The following is a 21056-nucleotide window of genomic DNA, read 5'->3' as shown; positions in this document are numbered from 1 at the left end:
CATCAGTAGGTACAGAAACCCAGCCTAAAACCCCAAACAGCAAGCAATGTAGATGTAGAAGCAAAGCCTGTGGAATGTCATTAGTAAAGATTGAAAAGAAGAAAAAAAAGTAAGGGGCCTAGACAGCTGCCCTGGGGAATTCCTGATTCTACCTGTATTATGTTGGAGAAGCTTCAATTTAAAAAAAAAAAAAACAACACTTATGTTAGACAGGTACAGTGCCTTGCAAAAGTATTAATCTCCCTTGGTGTTTTTCCTATTTTGTTGCATTACAACGTGTGATTTAAATGGATTTTTATTTGGATTTCATATAATGGACATACACAAAATAGTCCAAATTGGTGAAGTGAAATTAAAAAAATAACTTGTTTTGAAAGATTCTCAAAAAGAAAACTGGTGCGTGCATATGTATTCACCCCTTTGCTATGAAGCGCCTAAATAAGATCTGGTGCAACCAATTACCTTCAGAAGTCAAATAATTTGTTAAACAAAGTCCACTTGTGTGCAATCTAAGTGTCACATGATCTCAGTACATATACACCTGTTCTGAAAGGCCCCAGAGTCTGCAACACCATTAAGCAAGGGGCACCACCAAGCAAGTGGCACCATGAAGACCAAGGAGCTCTCCAAACAGGTCAGGGACAAAGTTGTGGAGAAGTACAGGTCAGGGTTGGGTTATAAAAAAATATCAGGAACTTTGAACATCCCAAGGAGAACCATTTAAATCCATTATTTAAAAAATTGAAAGAATATGGCACCACAACAAACCTGCCAAGAAAGGGCCTGCCCACCAAGCTCACGGAGCAGGCAAAGAGGGCATTAATCGGAGGCAACAAAGAGACCAAAGATAACCCTGAAGGAGCTGCAAAGCTCCACAGTGGAGATTGGAGTGTCTGTCCATAGGACCACTTTAAGCCGTACACCACCGAGCTGGGCTTTATGGAAGAGTGGCTAGAAAAAAAGCCATTGCTTAAAGAAAAAAATAAGCAAACACGTTTGGTGTTCTACCAAAAGGCATGTGGTAGACTCCCCAAATATATGGAAGAAGGTACTCTGGTCAGATGAGACTAAAATTGCGCTTTTTGGACATCAAGGAAAATGCTATGTCTGGCGCAAACCCAACACCTCTCAGCACCCCGAGAACACCATCCCCACAGTGAAGCGTGGTGGTGGCATCATCATGCTGTGGGGATGTTTTTCATTGGCAGGGACTGGGAAACTGGTAAGAATTTAAGGAATGGTGGATGGCGCTAAATACAGGGAAATTATTGATGGAAATCTGTTTGTCTTCCAGAGATTTGAGACTGGGACGGAGGTTCACCTTCCAGCAGGACAATGACCATAAGCATACTGCTAAAGCAACACTCGAGTGGTTTAAGGGGAAACATTTAAATGTCTTAGAATGGCCTAGTCAATGCCCAAACCTCAATCCAATTGAGAATCTGTGGTATGACTTAAAGATTGCTGTACATCAGCAGAACCCATCCAACTTGAAGGAGCTGGAGCAGTTTGCCTTGAAGAATGGGCAAAAATCCCAGTGGCTAGATGCGCCAAGCTTATAGAGACATATCCCAAGAGATTTGCAGCTGTAATTGCTGCAAAAGGTGGCTCTACAAAGTATTGACTTTGGGGGGGTGAATAGTTATGCACGCTCAAGTTTTCAGTTGTTTTTTTTTTACCCCCTTTTTCTCCCCAATTTCGTGGTATCCAATTGTTAGTAGTTACTGTCTTGTCTCATCGCTACAACTCCCGTACGGGCTCGGGAGAGAGCCATGCGTCCTCCGAAACACAACCTAACCAAGCCGCACTGCTTCTTAACACAGCGCGCATCCAACCCGGAAGCCAGCCGCACCAATGTGTCGGAGGAAACACTGTACACCTAGCAACCTGGTCAGCGTGCACTGCGCCCGGCCCGCCACAGGAGTCGCTAGTGCGCGATGAGACAAGGATATCCCTACCGGCCAAACCCTCCCTAATCCGGACGACGCTAGGCCAATTGTGCATCGCCCCATGGACCTCCCGGTTATGGCCGGCTGCGACAGAGCCTGGGCTCGAACCCAGAGTCTCTGGGGGCACAGCTAGCACTGCGATGCAGTGCCTTAGACCACTGCGCCACCCGGGAGGCCGTCCGCTATTATCTTATATTGTCCGCTATTAATTTTCCATCCAAGTTATCAGACCCCGGTGGCTTGTCATTGTTGATAGAAAAAAAAAAAATCGCCTCTTTCACACTCCACTTTACAGAATTTTAAATTACAATGCTTATCTTTCATAAGTTGATCAGTTATACTTGGATATGTAGTGTCAGTGTTTTGATGCTGACATGTCATGCCTGAATTTGCTAATCTCGCCAAAGAAAAAATCATTAAAGTAATTGGCAATATCAGAGGGTTTTGTGATGAATGAGCCATCTGATTCAATGAATGATGGAGCTGAGTTTGCCTTTTTACCCAAAATGTAATTAAGGTGCTCCAATGCTTTTTACTATCATTATTTTTATCATTTATCTTTGTTTGATAGTATAGTTTATTTTTATTGTTTAGTCACACGATTTCTCAAGTTGCAGTACGTTTGCCAATCGGTTGTGCAGCCAGACATACATTGCATTCGGAAAGTATTCAGACTCCTTGACTTTTTCCAAATTTCGTTACATTACAGCTTTATTCTAAAATGGATTAGATAAAACATTTTCCTCAATCTACACACAATACCCCATAATGACAAACTGAAAACAAATTTTTAGACATTTTTGCAAATGTAATAAAAAAAAAAAAACGATACCTTTATTTACATAAGTATTCAGACCCTTTGCTATGAGACTTGAAATTGAGCTCAGGTGCATCATGTTTCCATTGATCATCCTTGAGATGTTTCTACAACTTGATTGGAGTCCACCTGTGGTAAATTCAATTGATTGTACATGATTTGGAAAGGCACACACCTGTCTATATAAGGTCCCACAGTTGACAGTGCATGTAAGAGCAAAAACCAAGCCATGAGGTTGAAGGAATTGACGCAATCCGAGTCAGGGCGTGTCGAGGCACAGATCTGGGGAAGGGTACCAAAACATTTCTGTAGCATTAAAGGTCCCCAAGAACACAGTGGCCTCCATCATTCTTAATTGGAAGAAGTTTGGAACCACCAAGACTCTTCCTAGAGCTGGCCGCCCGGCCAAACTGAACCATCGGGGGAGCAGGGCCTTGGTCAGGGAGGTGACCAAGAACCCGATGATCACTCTGACAAAGCTCCAGAGTTCCTCTGTGGATATGTCCTTCTGGAATGTTTGCCCAACCATCTCTTCAGCACTCCACCAATCAGGCCTTTATGGTGGAGTGGCCAGACGGAAAGCCACTCCTCAGTAAAAGGCACATGACAGCCCGCTTGGAGTTTGCCAAAAGGCACCTAAAGGACTTCCAGACCATGAGAAACAAGATGATCTGGTTTGATGAAACCAAGATAGAACTCTTTGGCCTGAATGCCAAGCGTCACGTCTGGAGGAGACCTACACCATCCCTACGGTGAAGCATGGTGGTGGCAGTATTATGCTGTGGGGATGTTTTTCAGCGACGCTCCCCATCCAACCTGACAGAGCTTGAGAGGATCTGCATAGTTGAATGGGAGAAACTCCCCAAATGCAGATGTGCTAAGCTTGCAGCATCATACCCAAGAGACACAAAGCTGAAATCACTGCCAAAGTTGCTTCAACAAAGTACTGAATAAAAGGTCTGAATACTTATGTAAATGTGATATATATATATTTTTTTAAATGTGTAAGTATTTCTAAACCTGTTTTTGCTTAGTCATTATGGTTATTGTGTGTTCTTTGATGAGGGGGAAAAAACGATTGAATAAATCTTAGAATAAGGCTGTAACGTAACAATGTGGAGAAAGTCAAGAGGTCTGAATGCTTTCCCAATGCACTTTATTTGCAATTATTTTTGCCTCAACTCTCAAGCATACAATTTTTCAATTTCTCATCTAGCCACAGGGATTTAACAGTTTTCACTGTCATTAAGAAATGGGTCATTCACCCATTTCTGAATGTGTGCATGGTTATTAGTAAATGGAATAAGCAAATTCAAAAATGTGTCAAGTACAGGGTCTGGTTGTTCATTACAGACCGTAGGCCAACATATTCTTTACATCAACAACATAGGAATCACTACAAAACTTATTTGTATGACCTCTTATACACTATATTAGGCCCAGCCTTTGTAACTTTAGATTTCCTAGATATGGCTACTATATTGTGATCACTACATCCGATTGATTTGGATACTGTTTCAAAGAAAATTTCTGCAGCATTAGTAAAGATGTGATCAATACATGATGATTTCATTCCTGTGCTGTTTGTAACTACCCTGGTAGGTTGAATGATAACCTGAACCAAATTGCAGGCATTGGTTACAGTTTGAAGCTTTTTCTTGAGTGGGCAGCTTGATGAAAGCCAGTCAATATTTAAATCACCCAGAAAATATATATCAAGCATTTCACACGTTATCCAGATACTGACTGTTAGCACTGGGTAGTCTATAGCAGCTTCCTACAAGACTAAGAAGTGATAGACCATCATGTCTCTAGAGAAGTGTCACAAGAGATGGACCAACGTTTTACAATGCAATGGTTTGTTTTCGTTATTCCAAATCGGACTGTTTGTCACCGTAGTTGTTTTGCCATTGGAAGTCCATTTAAAAGTACACAGTAAGGCTTCGGTAAATTAATTTCTCGTGTTTTTGTTATTAAATCTAAATACGTGTTCAAGATTATAAACCATTTGGAGGGCTGATGTTTCGGGTGGTGTCATGCTGCTGCTGGATGGAAATTGACTGTTGGTCTGAAGCGTTGTCTGTCCTATTTCGTGACTTTAATTAACTGCCCTGCTCTAATACGTATGCTTTTCGAATACAGCCTCCTTTAACCTCACTTTAATATAATGATTGATCTGTATAGTGTGTTTGGATGCTTTCCAATTTCCCGCCCAACTCCTAATCTCACCATTCAAATCATGTCAGTACCGTATTTGAATTTACCAAAATTTGAATGGTAAAAATAAGCAAGTTCCACAAAGCCGACACACGGTTTCAAAATCTGTTCGGTTAACAGGTACAGGGAAAGGAACAACCGTACCCGGGTGGCAACCTTTTGTCTGTATTGAAGCAATCTTTATTCTTAATCTTTTACAGAAATTGCATGCTGAAAGATACAAATCTGAGCAAATAGTTTCTAATTGAAAGTAATACAATTATCTTTATCCTGAATATAAGTTTGACAGACATAATTCAAGTTTAGTAGATTTTTTTTAGCAAATGCATTTTATGACTTTTGTGTTAATATTATAATTGTGGTAGTTTATTTTTTAATTTGGGTTTTAGACTAGTTTAGTTATTTTTTCCCCCTCTAGTCTATAGGGGCGAGACCATTTTACGTCATTGCTTCGCTCAATCAGCACCTCGTGAACGCGAGTCCGTCGGAACACAAGGCTTCGGTTGGGAAGACAACTCGAAAGAGGGTTGTGCCTGTTTGGGATTGTTTCTAGCTGTTCGTCAAAGAACAATTCATACGAGAGTGTTACAGGTAAGGATTGGTTGAAAAGGCTTGAACCCGGCTATCTCACGTTTGCTTTATAGGTAGCCCTGCGGGCCCTCAGTCAAGGCAGGGAGCCCACAACCCACGGAGAAACAGTTACTAAGCGCCAATTTAGCTCACGTAACGCTAGCTAGCTGCTAGTATATACCGCGTTTAGCCAGCCACTACCTGTCTGGGCCTTAAGGCTAGATACTGATCTCACATTTTTAACATGGTTTGACTTGGAGATTATATTTTAAATAAAAGATCACAAGCGATCCCAACCGCTAGTTTTCAAGACATGTCATTCAGGGGCGACATTGTGGTACGAGTCGACGTTCGGACCTGTGGAATTCCCTCGACGTTAGCTAGCTTTCCTATACGAGCAACAAGACCTTGTCAGTGTGCTATGTTTCTGTGGCTTCGGAAAGCTCAAATAGTATGAACCATATGGCTACTGGCTAGCGAAGTCCGCGACACCGACCAGTTAGTGTTTAACACATTTGGATTGTTTCAACTAGACATGAGTTTGTTAACCCAATCGACTTTTCTTTAAGTTAGTTTTATACAGTAGCTCCATTCGCAGCTACTGTCATGATATCCAGATGTGCCACCTCATCGACCACACTGTAAACATCAATGGAATGCAATACGTCAGTAGGAATCTCCCAGGGAACCTTTCGACTGGTCAATCATAAATATGTTCACCTTTGCCTGTCCCATGAAGAACACGGCAAACTCAACAAACCCTATGTCTGTCAGCTTGCTCGCTAACTTAAAGGAAATTATATTTAGTAATTGGCTCTGCTAGATACCTTTCATAAGTGGTTGTCTCTTGCCAAATATCCTAACATGTTAGTGACTGAATTCACTTTATAGTTTTTACCTAAACTCGGGTCAAGGTAATCTATTCTGTGATTTAGCTATGTGTAAACTGTGACCTTGAGTTGGTTTCAGTGTGTTTGACACTGCTCATGCTCAATAGAAATGATTCAGTAGTGGTTAAACAGTTAACCTGTTGGGTTAACATTTGATCATGAACAATCGGCATAGTTTTTGGCCTCATAATTTCTACATTTCAGCAAAACAGAACTTCGGGCTTAGGTGTCTGCACCCTTTTTATGCACAGATCCAACTCCACTAACAAGAAGTTTTGCTTCTCCCTGTAAAGGAAGCAGGGGCACCAAGGATGATTTAACCTACCATTCTCTTGTGTCCTGTGCCGGGCCCTGCTCTGATGGCTCATTTGAATTGCTAGAGTAAGATGTGTAACAGAAGAAGTGGGCAAATAAGAAATTATTATTGAATGATATCAAGGACATTGCGTCTGGTGTTTGACAACCATCTCCACTGATTTACAGCAAACCCATATCATCAAACACAACAAACCACTACACAAGCTTCCAGACACTACAAACAGTTAGCCTATAGTTAATCTTTTGATGATGAATCCGAATTGAGGCTATCCTAAACTGAGCTGTGTGGCTGTTAATGTGTTGATGTGTATGAAGTGTCAGTTAGCAAATTGTCCATTCTCTGAAGGTCAGTTGTCTCTTCTATACCTGCTCTCCCTATCAAAAATACAAGTATTTGTTAGGACAAGTAGGCTAGACAACAATGCTTGTGTTTTAATGTCTTAAAGTTTAGGCTATTTTCTCCTTGCTAAGTTTTTCAAGTAAATTCAGTGTTGGAGGTAAAACGAAACTGTAATGATTATTTCACAAATCTGTCAACCAAGCTATTAAAACTAAACTTTGACGTTTTGGGGGGCATTAGGCATAACTCAACTCAAGCTCTAGGAGACGAGTGCTGAACAAGGCTGCTTGTGTTAGTGTTGGACAATCAGAGGCTATGAGTGGGGAGGTATTGGGGGCGGAAAGACCCTGGCTTTTTGTTGCACTGCCTGCTACCAGTGCTAGGGGGGCTATATAATGACCCCAGCAGATGTTTCCTCCAAAGAGAAGAACTGGAACATGTCTTTAGTGCACTTAATATGTGAGGGGGCAGCGGGAGTGTTTGTTTTGAATGTGTGATGTGATCACACTTTCTGCAGATGTAGTGTACAAATACTGGTAAGTGATGAGGGAGACTTGAGTGCTGCCAAACAGGGGCATAGTAGACCTTTATGATTAGGCAAATCGCCAAGACAACCAATGAGAGTGCAAAGGGCACACAGCTCAGCTCCTGTCATTGTTTGTGATTTAAAGCCACTTGCCAGGGCAGGCTCTAAAAGATATGTGGTGCCAAGACTTTTCTATAGGCTAAACCTGCCCACTGGCTGGTGCACAAGTTGAGACTAGTGAAGTGATATTCAGGAGATGTCTTTTAGACCATGAGCCTTGAGTCCCATGCTGAGAGGGCTGAGTGTCCCAGCATGTCCCTGAATCTCTTTTGCAGCATGCCATTGTTAACCACTCATTGTTAACCATTCATTTTTTCTGCACCTTGATTTCCCACAGCTTCATGTTTGTTAAGTATTAGGGTTAGGGATGCACAATATATCGGTGAACATATCGGAATTGGTCGATATTAGCTAAAAATGCCAAGATCGGTATCAAATTTTATTAGTCACATGCACCAACTACAACACCTTACAGTGAAATGCTTACTTACGAGCCCATAACCAACAATGCAGTTTAAAAAAAATACGGATAAGAATAAGAAATAAAAGTAACAAGTAATTAAATAGCAGCAGTAAAATAACAATAGCGAGACTATATACAGGGGAGTACCTGTACAGTTGAGGTAATATGTGTATGACGGTAGAGTTATTAAAGTGATTATGCATAGATGATAACAACAGAGAGTAGCAGCGGTGTAAAAGGGGGGGCAATGCAAATAGGCTGGGTAGCCATTTGATTAGGTGTTCAGGAGTCTTATGGCTTCGGGGTAGAAGCTGTTTAGAAGCCTCTTGGACCTAGACTTGGCGGTACCGCTTCCCATGCGGTACCGCTTCCCATGCGGTAGCAGAGAACAGTCTATGACTAGGGTGGCTGGAGTCTTTGACAATTTTTAGGGCCTTCCTCTGACACTGCCTGGTATAGAGGTCCTGGATGGCAGGAAGCTTGGTCCCAGTGATGTACTGGGCCGTTCGCACTACCCTCTGTAGTACCTTGCGGTCGGAGGCCGATCAGTTGCCATACCAGGCAGTGATGCAACCAGTCAGGATGCTCTCGATGATGCAGCTGTAGAACCTTTTGAGAATCTGAGGACACATGCCAAATCTATTCAGTCTCCTGAGGGGGAATAGGTTTTGTCGTGCCCTCTTCACAACTGTCTTGGTGTGCTTGGACCATGTTAGTTTGTTGGTGATGTGGACACCAAGGAATTTGAAGCTCTCAACCAATAGAGATTGCGTCATCTGTGGATTTGTTGGGGGTGTATGCAAATTGGAGTGGGTCTAGGGTTTCTGGGGTAATGGTATTGATGTGAGCCATGACCAGCCTTTCAAAGCACTTCATGGCTACAGACGTGAGTGCTACGCGTCGGTAGTCATTTTGGCAGGTTACCTTAGTGTTTTTGGGCACAGGCACTATGGTGGTCTGCCTGAAACATGTTGGTATTACAGACTCGGACAGGGAGAGGTTGAACATGTCAGTGAGGGCACTTGCCAGTTGGTCAGTGCATGCTCGCAGTACATGTCCTGGTAATCCGTCTGGCCCTGCGGCCTTGTGAATGTTGACCTGTTTAAAGGTCTTACTCATATCGGCTGTGTAGAGTGTGATCAGTCTTCAGGCCCGATGTCTAGTTTAACGCCAATGTGCAAAACCGATGTCAAAGCTGACGTGCATACCTATATAATGTAGGTACATGATGTAATGACGCCACGTAAAACTTTGCGCTACACGTGCAACACAGCATTCCTAACCAAGCCCACAATGTCTTTTGTGTGGATCAAGCAGTCAACAAGTCGAGTAGTCATTTGAAAGAATAAGAATTTAAGCGAGACAACTCAAAGGCGAAATCCATTAACGTCAAGATAATGGAATTCATTGCCCTTGACAATCAACCGTTCTCTGTTGTGGGTGATGTTGGCTTTTGCTGACTGGTCGAGCACATGTACACATGTTGCCCTACCGGAGTTGCACAGTAATAGCGGCACTGCTATTAGCTTCACGACATACTATGGAACGCCGTTTGGGTCTTTGCGTGTCAAATAGACACACGTCAAATAACACAATTGCGTGTTAAATAAGCTCTTAATTTGACACGTCAAATAACAGTTATTATAGAATGTTGTGTGTTCTGAATTTGCACTTGCAAGCCAAGCGTAGCACTACTATCAGCACTGTCAAAGCTGTACAAAAAAGTCTGCAAACACCGGCCACGAACAATGTTTACAATTCTGCGTTGGTAATAAAGCATTATTTGTTTGACCGCAACTTCTGGGGTAGCTAGATTTAGCTTGGTACCTAGCTAGCATCGATACAACCAGCCTTAAAGAAATTACCAGTAGAAACTGCAGTCATTTTCATTTTTCTTAGCAATGATTTAGGAATCCTTGTGAGTAAGTATTAGGAAGGTAGCCACTTGTTGTTCGCCTATTGAAATTGAACTTCTGTTCATGAAAATAAATAGCTAGCCAGCTACTTAACCCTGTTGCCCAAGCTAACGTTATAAGCAGCCAGCTAGCTTCGTCTGGCTAGTGACACTCGACCAGACCGCAGACCGGGTTATGTGTTGTGAGGCTAGCCACGATTAGGCGCAATAGTGGAATTTGTGGTTTGCCTTCAAAATATAAGTACCTCTTTGAAAAAGATGCAGAAGGTTACAATTGGTGGAGTCATGTCATATTTAGACTAGATAATAGAGGTCGACCGATTATGATTTTTCAACGCCGATACCGATTATTGGAGGACAAAAAAAGCCGATAACGATTAATCGGCCGATTATTTTTATTTTTTTAATGTATTTATATATACACTGCTCAAAAAAATAAAGGGAACACTAAAATAACACATCCTAGATCTGAATGAATGAAATATTCTTATTAAATACTTTTTTCTTTACATAGTTGAATGTGCTGACAACAAAATCACACAAAAATTATCAATGGAAATCAAATTTATCAACCCATGGAGGTCTGGATTTGGAGTCACACTCAAAATTAAAGTGGAAAACCACACTAACCACACTATGACCTCCCTACAACGCCTGGGCATGCTCCTGATGAGGTGGCGGATGGTCTCCTGAGGGATCTCCTCCCAGACCTGGACTAAAGCATCCGCCAACTCCTGGACAGTCTGTGGTGCAACGTGGCGTTGGTGGAGCGAGACATGATGTGCTCAATTGGATTCAGGTCTGGGGAACGGGCGGGCCAGTCCATAGCATCAATGCCTTCCTCTTGCAGGAACTGCTGACACACTCCAGCCACATGAGGTCTAGCATTGTCTTGCATTAGAAAGAACCCAGGGCCAACCGCACCAGCATATGGTCTCACAAGGGGTCTGAGGATCTCATCTCGGTACCTAATGGCAGTCAGGCTACCTCTGGCGAGCACATGGAGGGCTGTGCGGCCCCACAAAGAAATGCCACCCCACACCATGACTGACCCACCGCTAAACCGGTCATGCTGGAGGATGTTGCAGGCAGCAGAACGTTCTCTGGCAAATGCCAAACGTCCTGCACGGTGTTGGGCTGTAAGCACAACCCCCACCTGTGGACGTCGGGCCCTCATACCACCCTCATGGAGTCTGTTTCTGACCGTTTGAGCAGACACATGCACATTTGTGGCCTGCTGGAGGTCATTTTGCAGGGCTCTGGCAGTGCTCCTCCTTGCACAAAGGCGGAGGTAGCGGTCCTGCTGCTGGGTTGTTGCCCTCCTACGGCCTCCTCCACGTCTCCTGATGTACTGGCCTGTCTCCTGGTAGCGTCTCCATGCTCTGGACACTACGCTGACAGACACAGCAAACCTTCTTGCCACAGCTCGCATTGATGTGCCATCCTGGATGAGCTGCACTACCTGAGCCACTTGTGTGGGTTGTAGACTCCGTCTCATGCTACCACTAGAGTGAAAGCACCGCCAGCATTCAAAAGTGACCAAAACATCAGCCAGGAAGCATAGGAACTGAGAAGTGGTCTGTGGTTACCACCTGCAGAACCACTCCTTTATTGGGGGTGTCTTGCTAATTGCCTATAATTTCCACCTTTCGTCTATTCCATTTGCACAACAGCATGTGAAATTTATTGTCAATCAGTGTTGCTTCCTAAGTGGACAGTTTGATTTCACAGAAGTGTGATTGACTTGGAGTTACATTGTGTTGTGTAAGTGTTCCCTTCATTTTTTTGAGCAGTGTATTTAGTGTGCTTGCTGAAAACAAGACCACTCTAGCGCTCTTACATATTAATTATTCCCCTCACTCTAGCGCTTAAGCTATCAACACGAAAACAAATTTAAAACTTGTAGACTGGCTTTCTGCAGGTTGCTTGAGAAATATTTTTTATACTTAACTTTTTGTTCTACAACCATATTTGCATAAAATTCTATGCATTTCAGTGGCTATAGACTTGAATGGTAACATTTTAAAAGTTCTAGATGCTACTTCTTGAACCGTGTAAGCTATCAACTCCAAACCAATGTTGAAATGTGCAGACTGACTCAACTTCGATGTCTTGCATACAGCTTGTTGATAGTATTTATACTTTTTGAATTATAACAATTTTAAATGTGCATAAATAACATGGGTTTGAATGAGAACCATAGGAATACAGTGGTAGCTATTGAAAATGGTCCTGCTCCTCAGCCAATTAAGCTACAAGACCAACTTTAAAACATTCAAGCTATCCTAACTTCAAATGATCCTTTAAAATATACTCAATTTGAATTTGCGTAAATTGGCATAATGCCAACCATAAAAAGTGGTAGACCATTTTAAATGCTACTGATCTTTTACCATCTCAGCTGCAAACATTAAAACTATCATTTTCAAGTCTATAAATGTAAAACTATTGACATTTGCATAAATTAGCATCATAGACTAACCCACCAACAGTAATAGTAACTCGAGGAACCATTCAAGCTAGAAACCAAACCAATTTCGGGAATTGTTTTATTTCTAGTTTGATCTTGTCCTTGGATTTAAAATGTCCCCTCGAACGTTATTATTTTCACCTTCAAATAGCCAAATTCTTTAACCTTCCAAAACCAAAGTCTGTAGTACCAAGTGGTACTTATTTATGCCCTTAGACAAGTCGACTCTCTCCTATTTTCCAAGTGCTTCCAACTAGCTGAGAGTGAATTACTTTATTTGCCCTTAATGAAAGGAATGGGGAAAAGAAAGGGGGAGTCAGAGGGAAGTGTAGGATACAATACATTGCAAATGAGAGATGTCATTTAGTGAGGCTTTTTGCACTACTGACGTCAGCAAAAGTATATTGCACAGTGAAGAATGAAAGGCCTTTTCCCTGCGTTCAGAGAGCTATACAGTCTGTCTGAGCGAAGCTTCCCTACTCTGCATGGCTTAGCTAAACCAGATATGCTGTGGATAAGCTGCTGCCACAAGTAATCGTACATGAAAGTTGATTATCTCCATGGTTTGGGCCCTCAAATCGGTTTCAGAACTAAATCTGTTTTACAGAACACATCCTCGACCAGTCAAATTAAAATTGTATTTGTCACATGCGCTGAATACAACAGGTGTAGACTTTACTGTGATGCTTATTTACAAGCCCTTTCCCAACAATGCAAAGCTTTTAAGTAAGAGAAATTAGCTAAATAAAAAAAGGTAATGGTAACACACTAAATTAATTATAAATAGGCAGTCCCCACCCATTTCATGTATCCCAACAGAGCAGCAAGGTTATATTTCCTTTTACAGTGCGTGCTTTGTTAAAAAACTATTTAGCAATAATATTGAAGGATGGCAGCAAGCTATCGGATTTTATTTCTCCTAAATTTACAGCATGCACTGGTGGAACTGTAATGTTGAGTTCATAGTGCAAATGAGTCATTAGTGCTTTACATTTTGTAGGTGGCATGAACCCAGAGCCATAGGAAACATGTAATTAGACACCAAAATAATTAATGTCTGCACACTACAGGAAGTGGGTCCAACAGCTAAAGGAAATTATCCTGGTCTGAAAGTAAGTTTGTTAAATTGAAACAAGTCAAATTACATTCAAATAATAGGGGTGTTACTCAGTTAGCTGCTGAAAATACATATGTCCGGTCATGCTTATCGTTCTATGGGTAATTTGCATTATTTTGTGGAATTATTTCTCAATCTCAATTCGTAATTAAAGCGCACCTCCCATTCGCATTTCGGGTGTATAGGCCATAGCCTGCCTACCGTTGACTATCAGCAAGTCACCCACCACTTTGCAATGTGAGCTTGAGGCAGTATAATTGAAACCGGAAAGTTTACTTTACAAATAATGAGGCATGTCTTACCTTGCTTCAAAGTAGCCTTGCAAAAATCCATCCGTAGAAATGTGGAGGCAATTTATTTTATAAAGACTTCCTCATGCCATTAACCAGCATTTCTCCCCCGTTCTAGTGTTTTTCATATCAACTCTCTTTTGTTGTCCAGAAGCCAAATGCACAATCCTAGTCATATTAGCAATCCATCATAGTTGTTGCTATTAGATTCCCCCTCTTTCTAAATTTCTAACGGAAATGTTCATCTATCACAACCGCTCGCATTAGGTTTAGAACTGTGTTTTCCACAAATTGCATTTTGGCAAATGTTTGAAAATTATGTTTTATTATCTGCTTGATTACAGGAGTGTTTAATAATAGGCTGTCAGATGATAGGCGTGCTATTGCTACACGTTTCCCTTAAGCTCTTAATGAGAAATGTCCGGTCCTTGTATGCATGCATAGTATAAGAGAGGAAGAGACAAAAGCAAGTGGTTTCACTCTCGCCAAAATCTGTCCAAAATAAGCCCAATATGTTTCTATGGGTTTATTTTGGGCCTAGTCTTGTCGCCTGCCTTCCCGCCTTGGGCCGACTCCCATTGTTAGGGCGGAAACATAAGCATCTCATCCTTACATACAGATCTCTAATAGTATTTTCTGTTGGTCATGTCATTCTACTGTTTGGAAACAATTTAACCGTTTGTTGACCTGTTAATAAGGGTCAGTTAGTCGGCAATAAAATTGAACGAAATTTCCATCTCTAACGTGGATGGGAATTATTTTTAGGAAAATATCCTGACTAGTAACATAGTTTAAGATGTTGATATGGTTACTTTCCCAAAATACCATGTCATTGTGCACATTCATCACTGTAGTGTTAACAGAAGTAGGCTAGCCTACAGCTGTAGTGCAGTGCATGACAGTGATGGGCATTTGGGTTTGTAAGGATAAGTGAATTGCCCAAAACCTGCATTGACAGAACATTGGTATTTGGCTGTCTTCCTGAATAGAGATTAAAGTGAGAGTCCGGAGCAAAGGATTAGCTTTACCAGTGGGAAACATCTCCTTCTGCATAATTGGATGATCATTTTCAGCTGACTACACCAGTGCTAAACTGAAAGCTGTCCATAGTTTATAATTATAGATGTAAGGCTCCGGTTTCAAGTCTAGAAATTGCTGGTCTATTTGGGAAAGCCCGCTCTCTTCCCCAAGTTGACTTTAGCCTTTCTCTAAACAATGCCATGGAATCAACAGATGACGTTTGTGAAGCAATGGAGGAGGCATAGTCCTATTTTTTTGTGGGGTTGTTTTTGTTTAAGTCAGCTTTGGAAATATAGTTCTGGACATTTGTTGTAATCGGCTATCTTCTATTTTTTTATAGAGTACACCATTAGTGAGAAGAGTGAATTTATCGTAAATAGAACAGGCATGTCAATGGATACCCTCTACTCTACTCTGTATCCTCTGATGATTCACTGCCATGAAGATATCAATCATTTCTGTGCTTTTTCCTCGAGGGCCTTTGGTCGTGGTCCTGACCTCAAGGCACTAATTGATGTCATTCAGCCACAGAGGGGGAGAACTGGAGTGCGGCATGTAAATTGGGTCAATGCTGCTGACCCACCCTTTATTCTGTGCTGTTGAGAAACCCCTTTTTGCGTTCAGGTAGATGTGCGTTAGAGAGATCTAGTTTGTTTTATTTAACATAGCGCTTAGGTCTTCAGAGAAATGGAAGGTATGTGTCTGTGACTTAGCAGCAAGATCCATTTAGAATTTCTTTAGTTATCAGTTTTCCGTATTCCAGGGCATCTTGATACTGTTAGGTGCTCTCACTCAGAGCAGGGAGACCTCTCTGTCAATAGCTGGAATGTAATAATACTTATTTTTGCTGGCAGCGTAGTGAGGGGACTGGACGTATGAAGTTGAACTAGCCTATTCCATTACAGATGTTACTTCACCCCTGCCTAAACAGTTGGCCAGATGTAAAACTGAAGCTGTTCAACTTTCAGAACATTCCTCTATACAGTATTGCATAACCCAGGCCCTGTGTGTCGCCATGCACTCATTTGTTGACTTCTGTCATCGAAAAAGACTTGGTTTCATGCATGTTAACATCAGAAGCCTCCTCCCTAAGTTTGTTTTACTCACTGCTTTAGCACACTCCGCCAACCCTGATGTCCTTGCCGTGTCTGAATCCTGGCTTAGACAGGCCACCAAAAATTCGGACATTTCCATCCCCAACTACAACATTTTCCGTCAAGATAGAACTGCCAAAGGGGGAGGAGTTGCAATCTACTGCAGAGATGGCCTGCAAAGTTCTGTCATACTTTCCAGGTCTATGCCAAAACAGTTCGAACTTCTCATTTTTAAAATCAATCTTTCCAGAAATAAGTCTCTCACTGTTGCCGCCTGTTATAGACCCCCCTCAGCTCCCAGCTATGCCCTGGACACCATATGTGAATTGATTGCCCATCATCTATCTTCAGAGTTCGTTCTGTTAGGTGACCTAAACTGTGATATGCTTAACACCCCGGCAGTCCTACAATCTAAGCTAGATGCCCTCAATCTCACACAAATCATAAAGGAACCCACCAGGTACAACCCTAAATCCGTAAACATGGGCACCCTCATAGATATTATCCTGACCAACTTGCCCTCCAAATACACCTCTGCTGTTTTCAATCAGGATTTCAGCAATCATTGCCTGCATCCGCTATGGGTCCGCGATCAAACGACCACCCCTCATCACTGTCAAACGCTCCTTGCCCGGGTATCCTGGAAGGATATTGACCTCATCCCGCATGCCCCTTTCAAAAAATGTAGAACTAAGAACAGATATAGCCCTTGGTTCACTCCAGACCTGACTGCCCTTGACCAGCACAAAAACATCCTGTTGCGGACTGCAATAGCATCGAATAGTCCCAGTGATATGCAACTGTTCAGGGAAGTCAGGAACCAATACACGCAGTCAGTCAGGAAAGCAAAGGCTAGCTTTTTCAAACAAATATTTGCATCCTGTAGCTCTAATTCCAAAAAGTTTTGGTACACTAAAGTCCATGGCGAACAAGAGCACCTCCTCCCAGCTGCCCACTGCACTGAGGCTAGGTAACACGGTCACCACCGATAAATCCATGATAATCGAGAATTTCAATAAGCCTTTCTCTATGGCTGGCCATGCTTTCCTCCTGGCTACCGCAACCCTGGCCAACAGCTCTGCCCCCCCCCCCCCCCCCCCCCCTCCACAGCTACCTGCTGCCTCCCCAGCTTCTCCTTCACCCAAATCCAGATAGCAGATGTTCTGAAAGAGCTGCAAAACCTGGACCTGTACAAATCAGCTGGGCTAGACAATCTGGACCCTCTCTTTCTAATACTATCTGCCGCCATTGTTGCAACCCCTATTACCAGTCTGTTCAACCTCTCTTTCGTATCGTCCGAGATCCCTAAAGATTGGAAAGCTACCGCGGTCATCCCCCTCTTCAAAGGGGGTGACACTCTAGACCCAAACTGTTAGAGACCTATATGCATCCTGCCCTTGTAAAGTCTTTGAACGCCAAGTTAATAAACAGATCACTGACCATTTCGAATCCCACCGTACCTTCTCCGCTGTGCAATCCTGTTTCCGAGCTGGTCACGGGTGCACATCAGCCACGCTCAAGGTACTAAACGATATCATAACCGCCATCGATAAAAGACAGTACTGTTCAGCCATCTTCATTGACCTGGCCAAGGCTTTCGACTCTGTCAATCACCGTATTCTTATCGGCAGACTCAATAGCCTTGGTTTCTCAAATGACTGCCTTGCCTGGTTCACCAACTACTTCTCAGAGTTCAGTGTGTCAAATCGGAGGGCCTGTTGTCCGGACCTCTGGCAGTCTCTATGGGGGTACCACAGGGTTCAATTCTCGGGCCGACTCTTTTCTCTGTATATATCAACGATGTCGCTCTTGCTGCTGGTGATTCCCTGATCCACCGCTACAAGGGACGACACCATTCTGTATACATCTTGCCCTTCTTTGGACACTGTAACTAACCTCCAAACGAGCTTCAATACCCATACAACACTCCTTCCGTGGCCTCCAACTGCTCTTAAATGCTAGTAAAACCAAATGCATGCTTTTCAACCGTTCGCTGCCGGCACCCGCCCGCCCGTCTAGCATCACTACCCTGGATGGTTCTGACCTAGAATATGTGGACAACTACAAATACCTAGGTATCTGGCTAGACTGCAAACTCTCCTTCCAGACTCAAATTAAGCATCTCCAACACAAAATGAAATCTAGAATCGGCTTTCTATTTCGCAACAAAGCCTCTTTCACTCACGCCGCCAAACTTACCCAAGTAAAACTGCAGATCCTCGACTTTGGCGATGTCATCTACAAAATAGCTTCCAATAGACTACATCCAGTTTGCTGAGTAGAGTATCACAGTGCCATCCGTTTTGTTACCAAAGCCCCTCATACCACCCACCACTGCGAACTGTATGCTCTAGTCGGCTGGCCCTCACTACATATTCGTCGCCAGACCCACTGGCTCCAGGTCATCTATAAATCTATGCTAGGTAAAGCTCCGCCTTATCTCAGCTCACTGGTCACGATAACAACACCCACCCGTAGTATGCGCTCCAGCAGAACGAATTGCAAAAATCGCTGAAGCTGGAGACTTATATTTCCCTCACCAACTTTAAACATCAGCTATCTGAGCAGCTAACTGATCGCTGCAGCTGTAAATAGCCCACCCAATCGACCTACTTCATCCCCATATTGTTTTTATTTACTTTTCTACTCTTTTGCACACCAGTATCTCTACTTGCACATCATCATTTGCTAATTTATCACTCCAGTGTTATCTGCTAAATTGTAATTATTTTGCTACTATGACATATTTATTGCCTACCTTCTCACGCCATTTGCACACACTGTATATAGACTCTTTTTTTTCTATAGTGTTATTGACTGTATGCTTGCTTATTCCATATGTAACTCTGTGTTGTCTGTGTCGCAATGCTTTGCTTTATCTTGGCCAGGTCAAAGTTGTAAATGAGAAGAATTAGTTATTGTTCTCAACTAGCCTACCTGGTTAAATAAATGTGAAATAAATCAAATTTAAAAAAATAAATAAATAAATAGTTTGTGTTGCCATAGCAACAGTAGAGTGTGGTTGACCTCCAGGGGTAAGGTGGTAACTTGATGTGAAGGCCTTGCTGTTCACCTGCTGCTCTGGGCTCTCTCAACCACATGCATTATTTCAACACTTGGGAGTCCCTAACATGCTGCAAGTCAGAGCAAAGACTGTCAATAAAATTCAGTCTACCTACATTGCTAGCTAACAGTAGAACGCATATGTTGCCACTCCTTGGCCTAAGGCTCCCTTAGTTACTACATTTATTAATGCTATTTCTCAAACATTAATATTAACAGGTAACCTTATTGAGAAGTCTTTGAAGGACAACACAAATGTTGCCGGATTATGCTAAGGCCACCATTTTGTCAGTCTGGTAATAACAGGTAGGCTAGACCCTTGTAGCATATTTAGCTATTAGCTAATCTAGTAGTCTGTCCTGTAGGAGGGCTGCTTAACACTTTAATCCTTTTCTGTTTGTTTACTAATCCCTCCCTCTCTACCTAGAGTTTGTAGCTTCACACGAGCTGGCTCTACGGTTTATGGTGAAGAGGGAGGGCCCAAGACTCTTGACTTGTTTTTGATGAGGACAGAGCTATAGGCTAGGCCTGATTGATTGGTAAACCCTGGCAAACGGTTACTGGCCCAACACTCTAACCACTAGGCTACCTGCCGCCCCGAATTTGGAAACATGTTATTAAATAGAACTGCTTATTAAAGCAGGGAGGGTAGAACGACATGTTATTGAGCAAAACAAAATGATTGTACTCTGACATGCGGGCCTTCGAGTCTTCATGTCTGGGGTTGAAATGTATTTATGCGCAGGTCTTTCGTTAAGAATTCCCTGCCTGTGTTTCTGAATGGTACTAGGTTCGTTGATATCGAAGACTGATCAACTTTGCGTGTGTGAGGGAGAGAAAGGGAAAGCGAGAGTTTGTTTCTGTATGGTGGTGACAAATACATGCACACACAGAGACAATTGAATGTGGCCTGGCTTGTGACAGAGTATTTTTAGTATAGGACTCACTGTGATGAGTCAGTCGGGGGAGGACTGCTTGTTGTCATAAGAACACAAGATAATTTGAATGTCAAAGGCATTCAGCCCATCTATGCTCACCATTAATCTGTTGTAAACAATAAGCTTTGTCAGTGCCACCCATGATGTTGAGGTGGAACCAATTATACCAAGTGAACAAATCAATATAAGACGCCAGTGTTTGAATAGTCATGTCCACAAAGGAAAAATTGGACCAGTGAAACAACCCTCCCTCCTAATTACCATTTAAGTGAAGACTGAAATATCTGGTTATTCTGTGAAAATCCTGTTCCCTTCAGGATATTATCATTAGTAGTCTTCTATTCAAAGTAAATAATATGAAAAAACTAGGCTAAAGCAAATGCATACTATACAAAGCTGTTTGTTGCACTAATTTGTCTTCCTCTCTCTTAACAGGGTCCTTTTTTGAGGGGCATCTTTTTCTCCCTCACCCCTTTTCCTACATTTTTATTTTTGTTTGATTTATTTTGGTGCTGTGACTTTGTCATCTCAAAGTCTGAGCACAACTACGTCAATGATTTGGGGTCAGCCGGCGCCCACTGACGGACAGAAAGGCCCTGTAGATTTCACAGCACACAGAGAGGAAACATGAGCACAACCAAGCCCAGCGGGCTCAAAGCGCCCAGCAAGATGGGTAGGTCAACGGGGGCGCCAGCCACCAAGACCACCCCCTCCACTGGTAAGAGGTCCTCGTCCCCCTTAGCACCAGCAGTTCTCCTGTCCTTGCTGCTTCTCATTAGGGCTGTGGTAGCTACAGCACCTAACCTCTGACTTTGATGTAATCAATCAGCTTAAGGTTGCAATAAAATGGGCTTTACTGCTTCATCAGTCTGGATCTGCTGATGCGGCTTGACTAGATTTGATGTAGACATGCTGATCGGTCACTGGCCATTTTGATTCCGTAGGCTATAGTATTTACCCCCAAAATCTCTCCAATATGGTGGATTAACTATATTTTTA

General features: G+C 42.6%; 1 protein-coding gene across 4 annotated transcripts in view; it reads left to right on the top strand.

The window, feature by feature from the left end:
• The first annotated feature begins 5445 nt into the window (after nucleotides 1-5445).
• The window catches only part of clip1a (CAP-GLY domain containing linker protein 1a), a 53121-nt gene continuing 37510 nt past the window's right edge, over nucleotides 5446-21056 (top strand). For 3 of the 4 annotated variants that reach the window (XM_039013048.1, XM_039013046.1, XM_039013045.1), the window contains exons 1-2: nucleotides 5457-5574; nucleotides 20493-20775. In XM_039013048.1, coding sequence (XP_038868976.1) covers nucleotides 20685-20775 — 91 coding nt within the window. In that variant the 5' untranslated portion in view covers nucleotides 5457-5574; nucleotides 20493-20684. Of the gene's footprint in view, nucleotides 5575-20492; nucleotides 20776-21056 lie in introns of all 4 variants that reach the window. The other variant, XM_039013047.1, reaches the window with a different exon arrangement.

The sequence above is a fragment of the Salvelinus namaycush genome, chromosome 18, assembly GCF_016432855.1.
Source record: "Salvelinus namaycush isolate Seneca chromosome 18, SaNama_1.0, whole genome shotgun sequence".
Classification (NCBI taxonomy): domain Eukaryota; kingdom Metazoa; phylum Chordata; class Actinopteri; order Salmoniformes; family Salmonidae; genus Salvelinus; species Salvelinus namaycush.
This window is presented reverse-complemented; position numbering and strand designations above follow the sequence as displayed.